The sequence below is a fragment of the Lampetra planeri genome, chromosome 5 (assembly GCF_965212315.1).
Source record: "Lampetra planeri chromosome 5, kcLamPlan1.2.h2, whole genome shotgun sequence".
Classification (NCBI taxonomy): Eukaryota; Metazoa; Chordata; class Hyperoartia; order Petromyzontiformes; family Petromyzontidae; genus Lampetra; species Lampetra planeri.
In genome coordinates, this window is record NC_136111.1 from 1809383 (window position 1) to 1832713 (window position 23331).

At 50.2% G+C, this 23331-nt stretch overlaps 1 protein-coding gene across 1 annotated transcript in view; it reads right to left on the reverse strand.

The window, feature by feature from the left end:
- Positions 1 to 2960: 2960 nt before the first annotated feature.
- The window catches only part of LOC144718554 (uncharacterized), a 41638-nt gene continuing 21267 nt past the window's right edge, over positions 2961 to 23331 (reverse strand). The window contains exons 8-14 of the mRNA XM_078593924.1: positions 14597 to 14736; positions 11730 to 11866; positions 10668 to 10852; positions 10040 to 10493; positions 8724 to 8930; positions 7591 to 7772; positions 2961 to 5046 (exon numbers count right to left, since the gene is read on the reverse strand). Of these exons, the coding sequence (XP_078450050.1) occupies positions 4744 to 5046; positions 7591 to 7772; positions 8724 to 8930; positions 10040 to 10493; positions 10668 to 10852; positions 11730 to 11866; positions 14597 to 14736 (1608 nt within the window). The 3' untranslated portion in view covers positions 2961 to 4743. The remainder of the gene's footprint in view (positions 5047 to 7590; positions 7773 to 8723; positions 8931 to 10039; positions 10494 to 10667; positions 10853 to 11729; positions 11867 to 14596; positions 14737 to 23331) is intronic.

Below are 23331 nucleotides of genomic sequence, written 5' to 3' on the forward strand. Positions count from 1 at the left end.
GTCGCGCAGCGCGCTAACCGCTCCGCCACCGCTCCCCACACGCGACTCTGTTGGCAGTCGCGGCCACTAGGGGCGCCACGCTCCCAGGCCACCCCGCGCGTTGGTGGCGGTGGCGGCGGTGAGAATAAGCGCCCTCTTGCGGCGACCAGCGTGGCATCAAACATTTTAACCAGCAAAGGGTTGGCGGATCACGAAGAGATCTGTTGAGACTCCCAAAACCGGCTGGGCTGCGGAGATCGCCACGGGGGGTGCATGTGGGATCGTGAACCCATCTGTGCGGCCCTCTGTGATCGTCGTGCCCTTTGACGAACGGCGACGGGGTTTGTCCACCTTGCGAGTGACCGATGGGTGTGAGGGTCGCGAGAGATGGGGTGGGGGGGGGGGGGGTGTGGAGGCTTCATCCAGCAGTGGAATGAGCACGGTTGATTGTGACGTCGTCTTTCCTGGTTCACCACTCCTCATTTCAACAGGAACGTGGCCAAGCATCCCGATGCTGGACCCCCTTCCAGAGCAAGCAAACAGAAATTATCTTGAGACTGGAGCTTGTCTGGATAAGTAAATTGATACTGCATCAGGTGAGAGCGCAGTGCAGGTGGGAGCTGACCTCGTAATGCGCCCGACCGCGGAAGCTCAGGCAGGGATTGTGAGTCTGGATACGAGTTGGATGGGTGGCCCAACTGGGCACAAAGAGGTTGCCGTAGGAGCTTGCGGTGGTGAACTGCACGCCACCCCCCCGTGTCACCAACCCGCACTGCGTGGGGATTCTCATCCAACAGTGCTTTATCAAATGACGATAGGATCACACTCGCCGTCCTCAATATCCTCCATGGACTTCATTCTACCCGTCTCCCCTCTCTTCTCGCCCTCTCCTACCTCTCCCCTCTCATCTCACTCCACTCCCCTCCACGCACTCTCCTACCTCTCCCCTCTCATCTCACTCTACTCCCCTCCACGCACTCTCCTGCTTCTCCCCTCCCATCTCACTCTACTCCCCTCCACGCACTCTCCTACCTCTCCCCTCTCATCTCACTCTACTCCCCTCCACGCACTCTCCTACCTCTCCCCTCTCATCTCACTCTACTCCCCTCCACGCACTCTCCTACCTCTCCCCTCCCATCTCACTCTACTCCCCTCCACGCACTCTCCTGCCTCTCCCCTCCCATCTCACTCTACTCCCCTCCACGCACTCTCCTACCTCTCCCCTCCCATCTCACTCTACTCCCCTCCACGCACTCTCCTGCCTCTCCCCTCCCATCTCACTCTACTCCCCTCCACGCACTCTCCTGCCTCTCCCCTCTCATCTCACTCTACTCCGCTCCACGCACTCTCCTACCTCTCATCTCACTCTACTCCCCTCCACGCACTCTCCTTCCTCTCCCCTCTCATCTCACTCTACTCCCCTCCACGCACTCTCCTACCTCTCCCCTCTCATCTCACTCTACTCCCCTCCACGCACTCTCCTACCTCTCCCCTCTCATCTCACTCCACTCCCCTCCAAGCACTCTCCTGCCTCTCCCCTCCCATCTCACTCTACTCCGCTCCACGCACTCTCCTACCTCTCATCTCACTCTACTCCCCTCCACGCACTCTCCTTCCTCTCCCCTCTCATCTCACTCCACTCCCCTCCACGCACTCTCCTGCCTCTCCCCTCCCATCTCACTCTACTCCCCTCCACGCACTCTCCTACCTCTCATCTCACTCTACTCCCCTCCACACATTCTCCCACCTCTCCCCTCCCATCTCACTCCACTCCCCTCCACGCACTCTCCTACCTCTCCCCTCTCATCTCACTCGACTCCCCTCCAGCCACCGCGTCTCTTGTGCGGATACTCCCTCGGCCCAGTGTTAGAGTCGTCAGTGTGATTTGCGCGAGTCCAAAGTGGATGAGACCTGTGCAATAGTCTTCAAAAGTTCTTCGTGGATGTGATGCAGTCGTTCAACGCCGACGACGTTAACACCGTGCAAGAGTGGACTTAGACCGCAGCATCTGTACGGCTGCGATGGCACACACGAGGAGAAGCAGGAGGAGGAGGATGATGAGCCGCCTTCTCCCTGAGAGAGATGCAACGGGCGTTGTAACGCGTCGCTCTGCCGCCCTCTCGCGCTACTGCGCGTGTGGAGACTTTAGTTTGAACGCGAGAGCGACTCTGGCTGGGAGTTTGTGAGCGCTGTGGGGTCGCCGCGAGTTTGACTCATCACCGTGGGCTGCGTCGACACCGCGCGTTCACCTCCGTACCCTGGGGCGTGTTAGGCGTCTGCTGTTCTCATCCCGTAGTTCATGTTCATGTGATTTGCGATGTTCAGCGTTGAGATGCAATTTGCACCTTTGGGGCCGTCCATAAATGACGTCACGCGATTTTGGACGATTTTTGACCCCCCCCCCTCGTTACACGGCGTCACAAAAAGTCAGACCCCCCCCCCCCCTCAAATATTACGTCGCAAAACTTCCCCCCCCCCCAAAAAAAAAATATATAAAACATGCTTCAAATCGCTTGAAACTATTGTCATTGCAGTGCGTATTTAATGTGCCGCTGCACTCTGATGTTGTAAGAGAAAACATTTATCAAAAAGTCTATTTAATTAAGTAGAACGTGTTGTCTATATTTATTTATTGTTGCGCATTTTGATGTGACGTCACATTTCTCACCCCCCCCCCTCGTCACAAATGTCTGACCCACCCCCCTAGGTGCGTGACGTCATTGATCGACGGCCCCTTTGACAATGTAACCCATGACATTAAATTCTCACGACGAGTATTATTGACCGCGAAGTGGGTTGGTTAAGGTGTATGTCCACAGGGTGGGTGGCTCCTGGATAGAACTGATGTAGCAACAGCAGCAGGAGTGGGGCATTGCTAAGAGACGCGACCACTGTGGAGATGGAGTGATGAAAAACAATCGGCTGATGTGTAGAAAGCGTGCAGGATGGAGATGGCAGTTGAATGGACAGGCATCTCCTAGTGACGAGAATACCATTTATTGGTATCGGTGTGGTACAACACCGCAAGAATCAGAGCACCATGAAGCTACTCACAGACACGACCAATACCCCACCTTGAACGAGTGAACATAACGACTATGAAACAAACAAAACACAATTGCTGGGAAATATAAATGAAGAATATGATTATGGTTGGGGGGGGGGGGGAGAAAGCAGAATATTAAAATATATATAGATTAATTAAAAAAAAAAATTGATAGAGAGTTGGCCAATGGACAGGTCACGGAGCAGCCCTGCAATTGCCTGCTCTCAAGCACTGCTGGCGGAAGGTGACTTCGCCAGAGGCAGCTCAAGAGCACCCCTCGTGTTACAAGCCCCTTCATACGATGATCGGACTCGACGGTACATTCACAAAGGATTATAACAATGGGTTATTATGTATAGGCCTACCTTGTATGGTAGTGGTAGTGCCTTATGCCGCCAATCCCTACACCAAGCGATATTATTAGCATCCCTGAAAATGAGTGCGGAATGAAGCCCAGCTTTATTAAACCTGATGACGACGCTCTACATCAATGGGCAATGTCCCACTGCTATTTCTTCTGTTATGACAGTTCAGTAGTGAACTGGACCACATACGTTATGATCCCAGAAAGCTGAGTTCGATTCTAGCCCATGGAAAACAACGTTGGCACAGGGCATCTGGACCTGTTCAGGATCGCCTCGTTATGCTTTGTGGACATCAGTGCTGGGATAGATGGGCCCCCCGTACTGGTCACACCACCTGCTCTCGATTTACAGGTACACACGTTTCAAAATGTTTAGAAACGTGCGTTTAGAGTATTTGGCTGCTGTAAATGTCCACATGATGATAAGCCACTTCGTTGATCGATCATTTGTGGCCAGGTCGCTTCTGAAAAAGAGCTATGTTAGCTCAGTGGGCCTTACTTGGTGAAATAAAATAAATGTGTATTGACACCCAATGATACACATTCACACATTAACAACACACATAGACGCACACACTGACACACCAATGCACACTGGCACATGCATACACACCGATACACACGAGGACGTTCGTACAAACTGCAATACTCACAACGACCCACCATGACACACCGATGCCAACTGACACATCAACACACGCTTACACGGAAAGAACAAAGATCTCCCAAGTAGCCTGTACATGTACTGTTTGGGGGGAGTAATTGTTGGCGAGCACCTATTAAGGCTGCCGTGGGGCAAGAGAGGGCGTTGTGGCGAGGTCAATGATGTCTCCCCAGTGCTGACGGGACTGCACCAGGGCCGAGTCAACCAAGGGGCGCCCTGATAGTGGTTATCACTCGACGCTGATGTGAGCCATGGCCGTGAACTGCAATCAGGTGGCCATTGGGGCAAGCTCAGAGCACAGACCGCTGCTTCACGACTCCCACACACGCGCGCTCAAAAGACAAAGATCCCCCGTATAGCTTTCAACAGACTGTGGGGGCAAGTGCTGTTAGCGAGTAGCACGGATGAAGGCCGGCACGGCACACGAGAGGGTGGGTGGCCAGCACCACGCTCGGCCGCTTTTGTCTCCCCAGTGACGATGTTTACACATCGCACCGGGATCTCATTTGATGCCGAGTCGACCTAGGGGGAGGCCCATGACCTGTTCAGATAATCGTCACTGGTGTAGGCCGTGAGCGGGAATCAAATTCGAGTTTGCTGGGTTTCGTAGCGCAGCGTAGCGCTAACCGCTGCACCACCACTCCCCACTCCGCGCACACAGACACACACAGACACGCGCGCGTGTGGGTATCACTCAGCCAGCCCCGGCCGCAGACGGTATCTGAACTGAACGTCGTCCTTCGGAGGGAGGACCCCAAACGGGCCCCGGCTCACGTCGGCCTCCACGGGCACCTGCCCGGGGCACAGCTCCATCTCCACGTGGCTGAGGAGCAGCGCCAGGAAGACCTTGTCCACGAGCAGCGCGAAGAAGCGACCAGGGCACTTGGTGGCGCCGAAGCCGAACGGCATGAGCGCGTGGCGCAGGGGCCGCCCGTCCTTGTAGAAGGTCTTGCGCGGTTTGCCTCCCTCCATGAAGCGGTCGTACTTGTAGGTCTGCGTGTTGGCGAGAGAGAGAGAGAGGGGGGCAGGCAGGGAGGTGAAGCGAGGCATGGGGTGTTAGTTTCCCTTTGCAAAAATTGGCGATGGAAATATTCGCCCAAAATGTGTTTTGGGCAACGCTGACGAAGACGACCGACTACCCCGACACGGAGAGCGAAGCGTCGCCGACTATACGGAGAAGTCTAGAGGGGGAAGTGGACGCAGGGAGCCGAGCTGACGATGAGTGGCAAGGGGGGAATTTCAGGAAAAAACGTGGAGCAGCAAGGTGGCAATATACATTTATATTCATATACCAAAGTCTTAACAGATAGAATGTCTAGTAGGAATAAGGAGGCACTTGTGAGCCTACGGGAGGGAGTTCGAGGGAGGGAGTGAACCAAGGCCGTAATTATAATCTATATTGGCGCCAATATTCAAATATGCAAAAAATGCCCCCCCCCCCCCCCCAATATATTGCTATAAAATAGATTTGTGTTTATATGATTGTGATTATGGTTGTACTTTATGAATCCCTAATCTCTGCCATTACACAATAAAACAAGAAAAGGTAAAAAAGAAAAAAACAGAGCCATGTAATACAATACACTATTAGACATTATTGTAAAAAAAAAAGTCTATCCAACGTGTTAGTGAATTCTTATCTATTTTAGGCAGGAAATAAGTTTTCAAATTTAGATTTTTTTTTCTGGGGGGGGGGGGGGGAACCCCAAACCCCCTGGAAGATTTGGTCCCCCCCAATGTTGACTCCATGGCTACGGCCTTGGAGTGAACCTTTCGGGAATTGTTGGATTTGTTTTAAGAGGACCTTTATGAGGTTGCGGACAGCCCAGTGTTGGTCTCTGCCCGTATCCAGGCGGTCACGAATAATGACGGAGTGGCAGGCAAGGCGTGGAATGCACCCACGAGGACTTTGCTCTCTCGGTGAGGCAGCTGCATCCTGGGAAATCTTGCGAAGTCTCTCTGGGACAATCAACGTCCCCGTTTTTTGTCAGCTGCGTGATAATGCAACCACTGAAGACAATGCATTTGCGTGCAGTCTCCCACGCTGCTGGCGTTGTGAGATTCTTTGCCTCGTTCTGTGCCGTTTTTGTCCCGCACCTCAGACGTGGTAACCCTGCCCTACCACCTCGCCCTGCCTACTACAAAGTGCTGCATTGCAGGCATAATGCCATACATGCACGGTTTCTTATTCAATCTCTGATCTACCCAGACACGTTTACTCATGCCTGGCACCAAATCAACTTCAAGTCGTGCAAATACCAGGACCCGGCCCGCAGGAGTTTTGGAAAGATAAGGTGTTTCCCACAACATTTGTATTTGCCGCATCAGCAAATACCAAGGTAAACATGCATTCTACCTTTTCTGTTGGGCCAAATGTTTTTGTTTAGCTTGACTTCTCAACTGGAATCTCACTTCGAACAAAGCAATCCCTCAGCCGTCTCTTCCCACACACGCCCGGATGTTGCAATGCATCCGAGACCGTGAGCCAAGCTGGTTGGGTCGGTAACCACTTGGGTTTGCAAATGCTGAGCGGATAGCAATATTAATATTTATTTTTAATATTCTGCACAGGTATACGTTGCGGAGCACGTTCGTAAATTGTGGGGTGGAGCAGTGGTAACGCTTTTGTCTGGAAGCAAGAAGAGGCCTCGGTTTGACTCCCAACCCGGGCGCCTTTCTCCATGGAGCGAGTACGTTCTCTCCCTCCGCTCTGCATGGGGTTTCCTCCGGCTTCTCTGGGTTTGACCCCATAACAACTTAAAAAGAAGAAAAAGCGTTCAAATGAAAACTTCGGTAAAACATTTTTTTGCATACATTTAAAATATTACCCACGTGGAAATCATTGCGCTACAACTCGTCAACAACGATGCCCACCGCCGCCGAGCCAGCACAGGGACAGGCCGCCAATAGGGGGCATCCGTGATGAGAGTGCGCTATGAACGCAGGTTCAGTCATTCGTTACACAACGATAATTTCCAACAAACGCTTCTGGTACTCTTCTTTGACAACATATTTCACGTAACTTGCTAATGCGGTGACTTTTGCTAGCGTAGAGACGTGAACTTTTGCCCCGCTGGGTCTTCCTGATAAGTTGATTTTGGGCCAAGAACTATTTATCTCCCTCTCATCCTTGCACATGACTCGTGAGTAGGCACGCCTTTGCTCTAATCGGCTGTGAACTCGCTGAATCATTGGAAGTTTTCAGTAAACAAGAATAATAATAACGTCGATTATGTCCAGGAAAGTTTCACCGCTTCGAGCCATCACTGATGGAGGTAACAAGGCACGTGGTTGTAAAGGAACCACGACTGTGGTAGTCGCGGTAAAGGAGTGGATGAACCGGCGAGAGTGACCGAAGCGGACCGCTAAGTTCTGCGCGATCCAACGTGGAGAAGTGCGAGGGAAGAAGCAGAGAGAGAAGTGCGGCGACTAAAAGTGCGGCGACTCGCAGTGCGGTGGGCGATCGCGGCATGGATGAGACGGGAGAGTCGATGAATGGCAAAGGTGTGCGGCGCGGTGACCCCTGACCCCCGTGACCTGGGGCTCTTGGAAGACGTCGGGGTTCAAGTGCAGCGAGGTGTAGGGTGGCAGCGTGAGCCAGTCGCCCTGGCGGAGGCGCAGGGTCCCGTGGTTCGGCAGCGGCATGGCGATGTCCTTCTGGGCGACGCGGATCGTGAGCGTAGAGGCGGTCAGACGGAGGCTCTCGGTCACTGCGCTGCCTGCTCGCTCCGTCGCAACCGCGCGTGAATTCTCGTGACTTGAAGGCCGTGGCATAAGTTGCCAAAATCCAAATGCGCATGACCAAAATCTGACACGCGTGAACGCTTGTAAAGACTCAGCCCTGCGATTGTTTTCTCACTGCCACTGCAGGCGAGCGGGCCACCAGAGAGCCCCTTCAGGAGGTATTGTTGGTCTACCAGAAGCAGGAGAACCCACGCTTTACCCCACCGTACGACACGATCGACTGGAGTGCACTGATCGGTGCGAGGTAAGGAAACACGCACCCTGAATTTAACTCCAACGCTTGGGAGATCAAACCGGTGACCTTTCTGGATTGCAAGTCCACTTTGCTAACCATTTCACGACGGTAACAGATATTCAATAGCAGTCCTTGCATATCATCAGGTGAGGGTCCGATAAAGACGAAACGTTTCCCTTTCAATGAGGATCGAACTCGCCATCTAACGTACTCATTACACACAAAGTGCCTGCCACAAATGGGCCACGATACCTTGTTGATCTCGTCAAGGAGCATAAACCATCATCACGCAAACTCCGGTCATCCTCGCAGCAGCGACGGTTCTAGGCAAACAATCGGACAAAGACGGTCACCAGATGCGTTTATGCGGCCGTCTGGAACGCTCTCCCCTTCAGATATTAGGAAGCCAGTGGAGCGATGCACTTTTAAGTCGCCATCTAGATTGAAAAACTCATTGCCTTCGAACAGCTTTTTGTGTTAAGTTTTCCGCCCTTCCTCCCACCACTCCATCGAGCGCGGTTGACTACGTAAGGTGTGAAAGAAGTTCACCATACAAAAATACATAGTATCACGAGCCGTCCCCATCTGCTGACCCCCTAACCTCGCCTCCGGATTCCGACAACCCAACGTTCTGTCTCACTGCTCGCTCTTCGATTCTGCCCGCCCGCTCGCGATGCCACGGCAGACCCACCCAAGGCGAGCATGGAGTCCAACTGGTGGCAGCCGAGGCGCAGTGGGGAGCCGAGCCGAGGGCTCTGGCCGGTCTCCTCCAGGAAGGCGGTCACCTCGGCCTTCACGGCCCGCTGCGCGTCCGGATGCAGCAGCAGGTGGTAGATGCTCCAAAAGATGCTCTGCAATGTGTTCGACATGGAGCCCCACAGGAAGTGCAGGTGGTAGGCTGCGGGGGGAGGGGGGGGAGGCAGCAGTGGAGCGGCAGGGCCATCGATCGGAATGCTGCCGTACAAGTTCGGTGCGGGGGGGGTCGGTTTGATTTCTCGCCGAATATTTTCTTGCGCGCGCTGGCAACTCGAGCAGGCGTCTCTGACTCGCGAGCCGCATCCATAGCGAGAGGAACGCACGGTGGATGTGGTGCGCCAGGTTGTGGAACGGGGCAGACCGGCTGAATTTAAGCCCCGATGAGCCGTACGGTGATTCATGAATTTAAATTAAACACGTTATTTAGTGACGCTGCTGCTACATTGGCAGTGGGTGCACAAGCACAATTAACACTGTGGCCTTTAAACAAAAGAAAACAATATTCGTAACAACCTTGGTAAATATAATTTGTGAACCACCGTAGGTTTGCATGGTCCTCCACCAAATCTGACACAAGGACAATCCAGCCCGGCCAGGTCCCGGCACAGAACCAGCCCCAAACGAACAATAGAGGCAACTGACACCAAACCAACAAGCAGCAGTGGTAATGGCCCATTGGGGGCCCTTAAGAAGAAAATTATATTTGGTGGGCCACCCATTTGTATTTATAAACTCCCAGTGAGATGAGAGAAGAGATCTAGACAAGGGGTAGCGATGTGGTGAGCCGAAATAACGGATACAGACGAGAGACAGAAGGATGAGTGGCGTGAGAGAAGTGTAGATATAAAAAGTGGTGACACGAGACGGTACAGATGAATTTGCTGAGATGAAGAAGCTTCATGATGAAGGTTAGATCACGTGAATGCAAATGGGCCATACACCCATCTCCACCCGGACACAGTCAATCAGTGAGGTTTGTCAAGTGAACAGAACGTGGCAATTGGTTGGAGAGAAACCCCACAACGTTTTCAATTTTGAATTAACGACGTTTCGCCGACAATTGAAACAACCAGCATCATCAGGAGTTTTTGTTTGCCAATCGGTGTGTTACGTCGATTACGATTTGAATAATAGCCTGTATTTTTGTTACCCCCTATCAGCTCAAGGGAATCTGGAAACCCCTTCAGCTGCCAGAGGTCCCCTAAGCGGCCGCTTCGTCTGCCCGTCGTCGCCACCGTGGTGCAGGCTCACCGGCCTTCTGGTGGTCGTTGAGGTTTCCGTTGGAGTTTATGACCTCCGTCCGTGCCGCCACGACGGAGGAGCAGTCTTTGAGGCGGGACAGACTCGGGGGCGTGAGGAGGGTGGCAAGCTGCGCCCGGTGGTGCCTGCTCGAGCGGAGCAGCGAGATGGGGACGTTGGCAGCCAGCAGGGGCACCGCCTTGTCGTACGGGACAAAGTGCTCCAGCAACTTGGTGGAAAATTCGTGGTCGAGCCAGTCCACGTTGGTGGAGCCGAACAGGGTCACCCACACCGCTTCGAAGGTCGTCGCCAAGCAGAACTCATTCAGGCTCCCGGTCTTCCATCCGTTGGTGCCGTTGCAGTTTCCGTCACCCGAAATGGCATCCTTGACATCCTGGACACTGCGAATGATCACCCTGTGCAAGTGCTTTGTTGTGCTCTCAATCATGGATTCCAGCTCTGAGCCCTGCAGAGACGAGACAAATACACAGCTGAGTTACTGCTCTGGTACCCGCTTTGATGACGTTCATTTTATCGCTCTAATATCATCTTGTAAAGTCATAATTATCAGCCACTGAGTGGGCTGCCTACTGAGTAGATGACACCTGCTCCATGTGGACATCTATTGAGCGGAGGACACCTGCATGAAGCGGTAGCTGTTGCTGATCTCCTCGGTGGGCACGCCAAGCGTCGGGTGATCGGAGCGCGGGTGCCCGAAGCAGGCGGCCGACACCTGCATGGCGAAAGCTTGGAAGTTCAGGTGCTTGCCGTGCCGCTCGATCACTGGGTACACGTGGGGGTCCATGACGAAGGTGAGGTATCGACCTTCGTACACGCAGAGGTCCGCAGAAGGACACACGACAATCAAAATAACATTTGTAATTCTCGGGCTGGAACAAGTGGAATAGACCAATTATTTATTACGTGATGGTTCTTTGTGCTGAGTGGATTGGTACATCGCAGTCTCGTGAGAGGTGGTGGTGGTGGCTTGGTGAGGCTTTCATCCAGCACTGGACTGATGATGATGATGATAATCATGGCTTTGTGCAGTAATTGGTGACTGGTCTGATACCATCAACTCACCCATCTCTGACAGGTAAAAACATCGGTTTGATTGCCGTGCTAAGGATGGGTGGGGCATTGCTGGTCCCTTCGTGTGGATAAGAGGTCACTTGCAGGGATATCAGACGTTGTTCTCTGATATCCTGTTCTGCGGTCCCTTCTCTAACAAAATTAACCACCCACAGCCAGTGCTGTTTCCGTCATCCGCATTCGGTCGTGCAGGGCACACCCCAGAAACCCTCCTAGCTCCAGCCCTCCATCACACAAACTCCGATTATCCTCGCAGTGGCTTCTGGCTGGCCATCGAACAAGAACTGTGGTCACCGCATCGCGCGCTTTCAGATGCGCTTCTGCGGCCGTTCGGTTCAGCTCTTAAATCCGATATTAGCAAGCTACTGGAGCTATGCACTTTTACATCATCTGCATTGAAGACTCATCACTTTAGAAATACTTCTTTGTGTTTAGTTTGTTGTCCCCCCCCCCCGCACCTCCGATGAGCGCGGTTGGCTACGTACGGTGCGAAAGAAATTCAATTTCAGTGGCCAGCGAGTCGGATTTTGCCACGGCGCTGCCCCGTCTGCCGCGGTCTGCGCCGCGCCGTCTGTGCGGGCGGGCGGGCGGTGCGACTCCCGGCACCCACCCGCTATGAGCACCGTGAAGATGTCGCCGTGCTCCTCCTGCAGCCGCTTCAGGAAGCTCTTCCCGTCTCGCGAAAACTCGAACGTTTTTCCAAAATAGGGGATCCACCCACGTACCAGAGGGTGCTCCCCTGGTCGCCTACACAGGTTAGGGGGGGGGGGCAGCAGGGGAGAGGATGAGCAGGGCTATGGAGAAGTGGGAGTGGGGGCTCTGGTTTGGGCGCCTCCCTGCCAACCCCATAGCATGGCAGCGTTTAAAGTGGGGGTGTGGCGGGGTGTGGGGGTGTGGGGGGGTGTGGGGGTGTGGGTGGGTGTGCGGGTGTGGGGGTGTGGGGGTGTGGGGGGGTGTGGGGGGGGGTGTGGGGGGTTCACCCAAACACTTTGAGGGTGCGGTGGGCAGAACACCGGCAACCAAGAATGTCTGTTTGTGTGTAACGCGCGTGACGTCACTCCACATGCACCCCCCCCCCCCCCCTAATTAATATTCATGAGCGGGTGGATTTTTACACTCACGCAGAAGGTCGAGCGGAAATAACTTTTTTTCGCAAATTCGCTTTAAGTTTGACGTTTCTTTATTGCAAGTGAATCTAATAAATAATTATACGCAGCAACAAAGTGGATTTGGTGTCTTTATTTATTTCTTTAGCACTTGAGACAAAATGTAAGTCTAATTTATGCTTCTACATTGTGGTAAAATAGACATTTATCGGTGATTTTCCAGATATTGTATCGAATTCCAATTTATTTGAACCCCAGCGACTGAAAGCAGAAGAGAATAAAGTATCAGAGCAGTGAATTTGAACAAATTGAAGGTCAGTTATGTAGAGTGCTGCAGTGACATGAAGTGAGGTGCTTTATGATGGAGTTTTTTTTGCCAGAATCACTGCCATTAATACAGTGCTGCAGTGGAATGCAGTGAAGTGTTTGATGATTGACACAAGATACAATTATACTCTGCTCAATTTGTTTCATAAATATTACAGCTTCCGTCCTAGGACGGGCAAACCAGCTCGTGTTAAATAAACTTGAATGTTAATCGCCAAACAGAATGCGAAGCGAAGCGATCTGCTGTACGTTGAGTCAGTAATCCCCCCCCCCCCGCGCCCACTCGGCGCAAGAGCGTAGCTGCGTGGTCAACACGTCTACGCCTCGATATAAGGCAAGGCCGTAATTATAATATATATTAGGGGGGACACATTCCCCCCCAATATTCAAATATGCTCAAAATATCCCCCCCCCCAATATTTTGATATGAAAAATATTTTTGAAAAATAATTGCTATGCTACGAGAGGCAACCACGCACCACCTTCCGAAATAATAATGAACAAATGTAATCATAATCATAACTAAACTGAACAAATTTCCATTATTATTACTATCCTGAATTGAATTCAAGACTACTGCAAGTACAGCTGGCCATGTTTGGGGCTAATTACACATCTCAAACGAGCTCAGATGTTGCGAGCATTATTAGGGAAATGGTGCCAGAGGTGAGAGGTCTCTTCAGTCAGGTGGCAGCTTCAGTTGGCCTTCTGCTGATCGTCCCTGCCTCCCCTGTAGAGGCTGAGAGAAGTTGTAGTGTCCTGAGGAGGCTTAAGACATGGCTTAGATCTTCGATGAGTCAAACAAGGCTGAATAATGTGGCCATGTGTCACGTGCGTCAGGAAAAACTGGACAGACTGGACCATGAAGGAATATGCCGGTCTTTTATCGGTGTCAACGATAAGCGCAAAAAGGCCTTTGGATCCTTTGCTTGAAGAATGGCAAGTCAAAACACGTGTCATTGCCTTGAGAGGAGATGAGAGGATAGTAGACGAGAGCAGAGGAAAGGAGCAGAAATGACTGCAGATCAGAGGAGAGGAAAAAAGATGACTGGAGAAGAGAGGAGAAATTAGGACCAGAGAAGAGGAGGAGAGAGGCCAGGCGAGGAGAAGATAGGTGACGAGAGCAGAGTCAACGTCTCTGCTGCCCACCAAGTTTACTTGTGAATAAACCTTGGCCACAATATCTGGACTTGCCTTCATATAACAATGCATAGATTTCTGTTCATATGATTGTGGTTATGGTTGTACTTTATTAATCCCTAATCTCTGCCATTACATACAATGAAACAAGAAAACGTAAAAAAGGAAATTAACAGAGCAATGTAATACAATACACTATTAGACATTATTGTAAAACATAAATAAAAAGTCCATCCCATGTGTTAGTGAACTTTTTTTATATTTTAGGCAGAACATTTTTTCAAATTTAGATTTTTTTTCTGGGGGGGACCCCAGACCCCCTGGAAGATTTGGTCCCCCCCAATGTTGACTCCATGACTACGGCCTTGATATGAGGAACGAAACAGGTGGACTTCTCCACAAATGTGGCTGTCGCCTGATGAAGCTAGTCGTAATTACTGGCGAAACGTCGTACTCTGATTGTAAATGTTGTGGCTTGGCTCTCCAACACACCGGTTAGTGCTGTACTAGTGACGAATTGGCTACGTTCTGTTTACGTAACAACCCTTACTAGTTGGCTGTGTCGGGTGGTGGCGGGTTTTAACGACACATTTATATATTTACGCGATCTAAACCAAAAAAAACTATTACAGATGATATTTCTCGCGAGAACCTACGTGTAAAAGTCTCTCTCCACACACGTGTTCGCATGAACACCACCAGAAGCCTCCGCATTACCTTTGTACGCCCCCACGTAAACATCTGAGAAGCTGCCGTGAAGTTATCGCAAAGGCTGTTAAGTAACCCCTTCGATCTCCCCCCACCCCGCAACTTTCGTTTACGTCCGGTGTGAAAGAAGTTCAACATAGATACATACACATTGTGGGGGGGGGGGGTGTGTGGGTTGTCATGGAGCCAACCTCACCTGCGTCGCACCCCGGACAGGTAGAGCAGCAACATCAGCAGTCCGGCCAAGCAGACGAGGGCCACCAGGGGCGACATGGCGATCGGCGAGATCGGTCGGGCGAGCGCAGGAGACGATGCCAGTGCTGGCTGCTCTGTGATCTCTTAGCGCCGAGGTTGTCGCGGTTTTGAGTCTGAGTTTCACTCCTCCTCCACCGCCACACGTGAAAGCAATTCATTCATCACGCGCGGCGTGGTGCCAGCTGACACAGTGCCAGCCCTGTGTGCGACGCTTGCTCCCAACGAGGCCTGGCAGGTCGAGCAAGTTGTTTTTTGCTTTTTAAACATCTGAAAAAACATCTCCCTGTCTTCGCTATTTTGCCCAACAAAGACACGATTGCGTCTCAGGGCCTGTGCCCCTTTTTCAGGAGGGTCCTGCTACAATTGGGACATTCCTGCGCGAGGATTCGCTCGCGGTTGTGTTTCTGTTTGGAGACAAAAAAAAATTGCGGCCGATGAGCCTCGGCGCACTTTTGGCCCAGCAACAAACGGCATTGTTATTGTTGTTATTGTTGTTGTTGTTATTGTTGCCGCTGCAGCCCTGCCGAGAGGAGTTACCCTGCAACCTTCGAGCTACGCTGCGAGATGCACAGCGCCGCTCGCCCACGACATTCTTTCCCTGCGAGCTTGCGACCTCCTCGGCTTGTGGCCGAGACCTGCGAGTCTAGGACCTCTTGTGGCACCGCTTCACCTTGTGCCTGTGCCCTGGGAGTTTGCGATCTCAGTCAAGCCCGCGGCCCCCTCCGCCCAACTCCTGCGATTTGACCTGAGCCGAGACCTGTGAGCGCAGGGGTCAACCTCTGGCTTCCACGGCTGGACTTTAGAGTCTGGACTTTCATTGTTGGTTATTCGGCCTTTGTACGTCTTGGAATAACCTAACCAAGTTACTTCATATTGCCGGCAACGATGATCCGACTCGTGTTGTCTCGTTGTCCTTTGACCCCCTAGAAAACCGTGCATCGTCGCTTGTGCTGTGCAAACTCCAGTTGCCTGTCTTCTATTTGCCTGGCCCCTTGCCCTGGAATCGTTTATTTTGGTGGGCCCGCGGTTCGAGACAAAAGCAACTGAGTTTGTATAGGGTCATCCTCACAGCAGCGGCTTTTGGCTAACCATCGAACAAAGGCGGTCACTGCATCACACTCTGTTAGATGCGCTTCCGTGGCCGTCTGAGACGGCTCTTCCTTTCGATATTAGGAAGCCACAGGAGCTATGCACTTTTAAATTATCTAAGTTGAAAATTTATTTCTTTAGAACTGTTTTGTGTATTTAGATTGTTGTCCTTCCTCCGCACCTCTAATTGTCACGGATGGTTATGTACGGTGAGAAAGAAGTTCAACATCCATACATACCTGTTCCTGTGGTTTATTTTACATTTGAATCGTGTGAATTCAGGAGGGAAGCTTGAGAATCAACCTCTGGAAAACCGAGCTGTGATTGGTCTCTGTCGTGTATTCGTATTGCACCGCGTACGGATGAGAGGTCGATCCCAGAGACCAGGTAAACCGTGCACAACCCAGCTGCTCAACCTTGCGCGGCACACCGAGGGTGGTTTCGAGAATTGGTTTGACTACCGGAGCTGTATCCGTAGAACGACTGGGCAGCCTACGATGCCGCCAATCATCGACGGCTACTCACCAAGCTGCCGGAGATGACTGAAGACCTGTACGTCGAACCAAAATCATCCGCACTCGTAGAACTGGATGTAAAGCAGAGTCGCTTTCCATCCAGCTTGCCCCATCACTGTTTAACATCTACACCAACGCTCAGCTAATCCACCCCAGATACCGTTAGTCTCATTTACGTGGACGACCTCTGTGTGACAGCCCAATGCAAGGACTTGCACCTTGTCGTAATGACCCTGACGGCGACTTTAACAAACTAACAACCGTTACTTCGAGGAAGACCCCGAATGTGCACCTTCTCTAGACGCAAGAGGCACGCGAAGCACGGACTGGGCATCACAAGGATCGGCGTAAAACTGGCTTCACTGCTCAAATTCGGTCTTCCTCGGTGTAACACTCAACCACTCTACCAGCATATACCAGCTGCCAGTCGACTCAAATCACGTAAGAGTATTACACATACCACCACCACGAAATCTATCAGGTCATCTCCTCCACCACCAAGGAATCTCTCAGCTCATATCCACCACCACCACAACATTTATCAGCTTATCTCCACCACCACCACAGAATCTTTCAGCTCATGATAATAGGGTTTTCCCCTTTAATCTGGAAACAAAACAGGTGTTTAGATGTTAAAACACCAAACTTAAACCTTTTACAAGGAATCATGTCTTCATTAACCACAATGCTTGTGGTCATAATGCAAACAAAAAACATACTCTGATAATATGTGCATTGTCCTTGAAACTGATCGGTCCACACCAGACACAGCCTTTTTTTTTGCCTCGTTCCGAACGGTGTTAGACCAGAGAATGCCAAAAGGCGTACAGCCCAAAGACAATGCACCAGAGGTGGGACAAAGTCATTGTTATGCAAGTCCAAGTCGAGTCGCAAGTCATCAAATTCATGACTCGAGTCTGACTCGAGTCCAAGTCACATGACTCGAGTCCACACCTCTGCAATGCACTATCAAAGTAATGAGGAAGACCAACTGCTTGCGTTGTGGCCGAAACGTCGTGATAATTGTATGATATTATGTATAATTTTTATTATTTTATTATTTCCCTTCTACGTGACTTTACCGAAATAACCAATAAGAATCCCTGCAGTCATGAAAGCTTTAAATCGAAATTTAACCTTGTAAAAGATTTAAGTTTGGTGTTTTAACATCTTAACACCTGTTTTGTTGCCAGATAAAAGGTACTGGCAAAGGGGGTCCCATGCTGTAGACTCTCAGCTCATCTCCAGCGAGCACGCGGGCTCCAACTGTGGAGCGCACAACAGCGAGGAACTGCTAAGACGAGACGTCGAGAAGCAGAGCAACTCTTCCGCCAGGGTCAGCCGAGCCACAGCCAATTTGGCGGCGCCTGGCGGTGTTGGCTGCTGAAAAGTAAACCGCAGCAAGTGGGGCATTCTCAACCAGGCCCAGCACACGCACCGTGTGCTGGGTTTGCGGTGAAGAGCGGACGATGCCTCGGCACCATTACTGAGCATGCCAAGGGTTCTGTGGCCCACACAGGGTTGTCAGTAATCGAGGTTGCGATGATGGACACGACATTAATGAGTGGGATTTGGAAGTTTTATTTGTTTTAATCGTGGGGTTGTAAACGTTACCTTTTTCTCTATTTTGCACTTCCGTCGGTTTTTGTTGTATTGTTTGTTGTTGTAACTTGCTGAACCCGCCCCTACTGGACATCTGTGAAAAAGAGCTTCATAGCTCATCGGATTTCCTCCAATCTAAATAAAGATTAACAGTATTTTCGAATTTTACGGAATTGCTTCATTGATAACACGGTTGCAAAATCCATCTTTTAATAAAATATCGGTGGAGAAAGGAGCGTGTGCCCTGGACATATTCATCCTGGATGACAATTGTAGCGACCGATATGACACGTGCATCGCTCCACGATGCTCTGCGCACCATTCAGCCCTTGTTACGTTTTCTTTGGCACTGGCCGTGTTTCCGATCGACGTGTAATACGTACGGTGCAAAAGAAGTTCAAAATACATATGTAGAGCAGTGACGTGCAGTGAGGTCAATGGCTGGGGAGGCACTGGCCAGTGTCAGAGCCAATTCACACACTGAGGGGGGCGTGTCCTCACTGAGAGGCGTGTCCTCACTGAGGGGCGTGTCCTCGCAGAGGGGGGCGTGTTAGACACGTCCCCCTCAGTGAGGCTGATGTGATAGCTGCCTCCCCTGGTGCTTTTTCATTGCAGTTTCATGACGAGACCAGCGAGCCTAAATATCTTTATACACATACGTAAAATAAGCCACCTAGAGTATGGAAGGCGAGGACATGAAATGAAGGGGTCTACAAACATTACAATGGTGACATACTGAGATCGTAACAGGCACGCGCTTATTGCCCGCGTTCCATACAGTTACTGAGGGGTTGCACAATCAGAGGGGAGGCTGAACTCGTCGCTGCCTCACCTCTCGTCTCTTCCTGTATTTGCAGCGGAGCTCCGCAAATTTGGCGATTTGGCTATACAAATGATTGAAATCGTACAGAAATGACATTTATAACACAGATAAGTGGAAAAATCTTAATATTTATTTTATTTGATAATCATTTTTTTTTACTTTTCGTAACAGCTGTTTTCATTGGAGTATGACAGGTGAGGCTCTGCCTCCCCTGCCTCCCCTGACCGCACGTCCCTGATGTAGAGACACAGTTAGAGGTCTCTGGGTGTCGTGCCTCGATTGGAGGAATTGAGGGCACGTGACCGGAAGCTCCCCCAATTAGAGGAGCTAAGGACACGTGGCCGGAAGCGGGGGGCCGTCCTTGACACAGCAAGGGGCGGGGCTGGGTGCCAAGGGATAAAGGGGGAGTGCGAGGGGGTTTCAGGGTCGTTTTGGGGATGAAGCTAGCTAACACACACGCGCCTAGGGGGGCAGCCTAACCCAAGTTAGCCACACTTAGTAACAGAACCCATCTTCTTGGTTCTTTCGGTAAAGTCACGTAGAAGGGAAGTAATAAAATAATAAAAATAAAACATAAAATTATTCTCACGACGTTTCGGCCACAACGCAAGCAGCCGTCCTCAGGTGAAAACCAGGTCCGTCGAGGCGACAGAGTCTGAATGAAACAGCACACGAGCTTGGAGCATATATATAAGCTGGGCGCCTTGACAAAGGAATTTGTATATCAAGAGGAATTTAGCATATTTATGGGAAATGCAGGAATGTGATTAGTACTACATATGCATGTGCATTATGCAGGATTAACAGCATCAAAGGGAGCTGCAGTTGCTGCTGCTGCTGCTGCAGTTGCTGCTACTGCTGCAGTTTCTGCTGCTGCTGCAGTTTCGGCTGCCGCTGCAGTTACTGCTGCCGCTGCAGTTTCTGCTGCAGAGGCAGCAGAAACTGCAGCAGCAGCAGAAACTGCAGCAGCAGCAGCAACTGCAGCAGCAACTGCAGCAGCAGCAGCAACTGCAGCTCCCTTTGATGCTGTTAATCCTGCATAATGCACATGCATATGTAGTACTAATCACATTCCTGCATTTCCCATAAATATGCTAAATTCCTCTTGATATGCAAATTCCTTTGTCAAGGCGCCCAGCTCTTCAATATGCTCCAAGCTCGTGTGCTGTTTCATTCAGACTCTGTCGCCTCGACGGACCTGGTTTTCACCTGAGGACGGCTGCTTGCGTTGTGGCCGAAACGTCGTGAGAATAATTTTATTATGTTTTATTTTTATTATTTTATTACTTCCCTTCTACGTGACTTTACCGAAAAAAACAAGAAGATGAATCCCTGCAGTCACGAAAGCTTTAAATCAAAATTTAACAGAACCCAGTTGACAGTTAATAAACGCATTGTCTCCAACAACGGTATCTGTGCGCCTCAGTCGACACACACTACACATATGTAATGGTGTTATTAGGTGAACGTACACCATCTCCAGCCAGTACCCACTACCTACCTATAGGGGGCATTTAACGAGTTGAGCCGGTACCTGGGGAGTATAGCCAAGAGGCTGACAGTTGAAGGCCAGATCGGATCCTGGAACGAAGGGGCCAGCCCCCAGGTAGGGGGCTGTTGGGGAATGATGTCACCCTTCCCGAACCTGGTAGAAAGTTCGGGAAGGGAGGCGTAGCTAGGCCGGAGCAAGCCACAGAGCAGCATAAAAGGCAGGAGCCGGAGAGGGTCTGGGCAGTGCTGCCAGCGAAGACTGAAGAACCAGTGGAAGACAGAAGGCCAGCTAGCCAGGACCCTGGGACTCATCTGACCCGCCGTCCTTATCAGGGCAGGGCAGAGTGAGCCAGTGGTACGACCCTGGAAGCTTCGGAGCCCGACGTCCTTATCAGGGCCGGGTCCGAGTGGCCAGTGGTTGAGACCTGCGCCTTGGCTGGGTCAGGTCAAACTGGCCTCCCCTAGGGCCGTGTAGCCGGAGGATCCCGAGACCTTAGCCAGGAATAGGACGAGTACAAGAGGGGCTATACCCTTCCAGGCAGCGGGTACAAGGGCCGTTACCCCTGTGTAGCTAAGGACTGTGTTGTGTAGTGTTAAGTCCTTTGTATTAAATAAGTGTTGCCTCAAATCATCCGTCTATGCCGTCTTAAAGAACTCACTACACATACAAATACTTTCCTCTGTCCGCACATTGGGAGTTTGCATTTGATCATCCATCTAAATTCTCCAAACACACTCCACACTTCTGTTGTCTACTTCTTTATTCCGCAATTTTTATTCTAGGCTATCTTCCACGACTGCCCCATCTGTCCTTTCTCCGTTGGGTCACTTCCACGTAGATCTTCATTTGTTACGGCAACTTGGCGTAACTCGTCTTTTATTTTGGTCATATTCATCTTGAGACCAACTTTGCAGCACTTTTAGGAAAATTATGTGTCTTCAATAATTTCCTGTCATCAATTCAATCCATTGTTATAATAACTGATACGTGTTTACACAAAAAGTGAAATACCTAAATTATCGAATTATGCATCAATAATTATTTTGTTCGAAAATGGCGCTAAAAACGATGTGAATGGTTACGGCTCTATGAGCTACTTATCGCGTGCGCATACATTGTTCACAAACGCCACTGGCAACAGAATAAAACATTTAGAGGCCAAACAACCACACGAGCAGAGAACTATATGAAGAAACGGTTTCTCTACCATCGACCGCACACATTAGATTTTAGCAAAGAGTAATGAATTCGATATATATCCAAGTGCCTAGCCTTTGCAGACCATAAAATTGCACTTTAATTCATGGAGATCACTTTAATACAATTATCCAAGATCTCGAAAACCAAGGCATACATGGGAATCATACTGAATTTCGAAGTAAAATAACTTCAGCTCACACTGAAGTCACAGAGAGCAAATCAGAAGGCTGCGTTGGACGAGAGAACGCCCCTCGACCAAAGCTATTCAAAGTTTAAACAACAACAAAAACTTGACTGGAAAAATAAAGGCACACATATAAATGGATAACATTAACCATATCAGATTTGCTCATGACAATTACAAGCTACGGCAGCGTTGTTGTAGGTAATATGTTTTGTAAATGCGGAAGTTTTTTTTGTTATAACACGGAGGTGACGGGATGCCTGTGCAGCGTTCATCTGCCGATAGGTCTCAGTGCCCGCGGCGTAAAGTTGCCGTTACAAGGTGCAATTTCTTTGCAACGTTGCCAAAAGACAATGTTGCCATCCTGCGCTTAACGTGAGCTGCAGCGTGGAGTCAATAAAGTTGCATGTGGCCTTTAAACTTTTCTTTGTACGTGTCGTTTCACACGCAACAAGCACTCTTTGATTGGTTGGATGTGGCCATGTGGTCGTCATGGCGATGCTCAATCCAACATGGCTGAATGTAACATATATAAATATATATATTGTGGTCACCAACCAAACTGCACCACTGATTTAGGATAAATGTAATTTCATCATAAGCTGTCAACCCATACGATTTACCCGTATTCTTGTAAAGGGAAATTTAGTTTTTAGGTCCACACGGCATACAGCCGTTTCAATACAACTAAAATTGTGTCTATTTGTTTGTGTTTCTCTCTTGTGATGATGGGACTTTGTAGGATGAACGTTGAGATTTACAAGGGGGCACGGGGTGACCAATAAGCTCTGAATTGGTCTGTAACAAGGTAGGCACTGATATGAGATTGACAGGTATGGAATGTGGGGACAAGATACGTTTATTGGATGGGCAGAAACAAATTTGGAATGTTGATGCCATCAAAAGGCCACCATTTAAGCCACACAAACCATAGGGTGAGGCCAGAAAACGGCAGATTTCTCTCAAATCTAAAGCCTGACCCACCCCATGCGATACATGGCTGCCAACGCATTCATCATACATGTTTAACGGCATTTTTATTCTGCGACAAAGTTCCATTAAGTTCAGCTTAAGACTACAATCAGTTGATCGCAACAGAGACAACGATCGCCTGTAGCGGCAGTCCTCCCCTGGACACGTTGTCTCAGTTCCACCACCGGTCTTGTCCGTTGTTTTAGTTCACGAGGTGAATCGTGAATGTGCAACATTATACACTGATAGGTTGCACTGTGGTTAGAACGCTGATCTCCAAATAAAGTAGATCGCGGGTTAATTCCCTTCCAGGGGTCAACTGAACCTAATGTATGTGGCATCCATAGAAATTCGTTCCACATTACAGATAGTCATTGCTATGGATCGACTATTACCCACCATGGGAACGTGGAATTACCACCAACGTCTCTAGGTTACTGACGGAGGGGTGTGTTGCCCCACTCTTCGTGTAAGCAGGGATATACCCTAGACCAGTGGTTCTTCACCTACACTGCAGCCTCTCAATCGTAAAAAAATGTATAATGTTAATAACATGTTTGATTTTTTTTAAGTAGTTGTACTTACGTGACCGTGTTTCATTTGTGTTCCAATGACTTATCTTCTAAACAAATCTGTCCGTCTCTAGCACCCCCAGAAAGGGCATCTCTCACCCCCAGGGGGTGCACGCACGCCAGGCTAAGAACCACTGCCCTAGACAGATCGTGAATGTTATGTAAGCTGGGACCAGCCCTTCTTCCTACACGCGAGCTTCATCTTTATTCCTTCATAAAAATGAGCA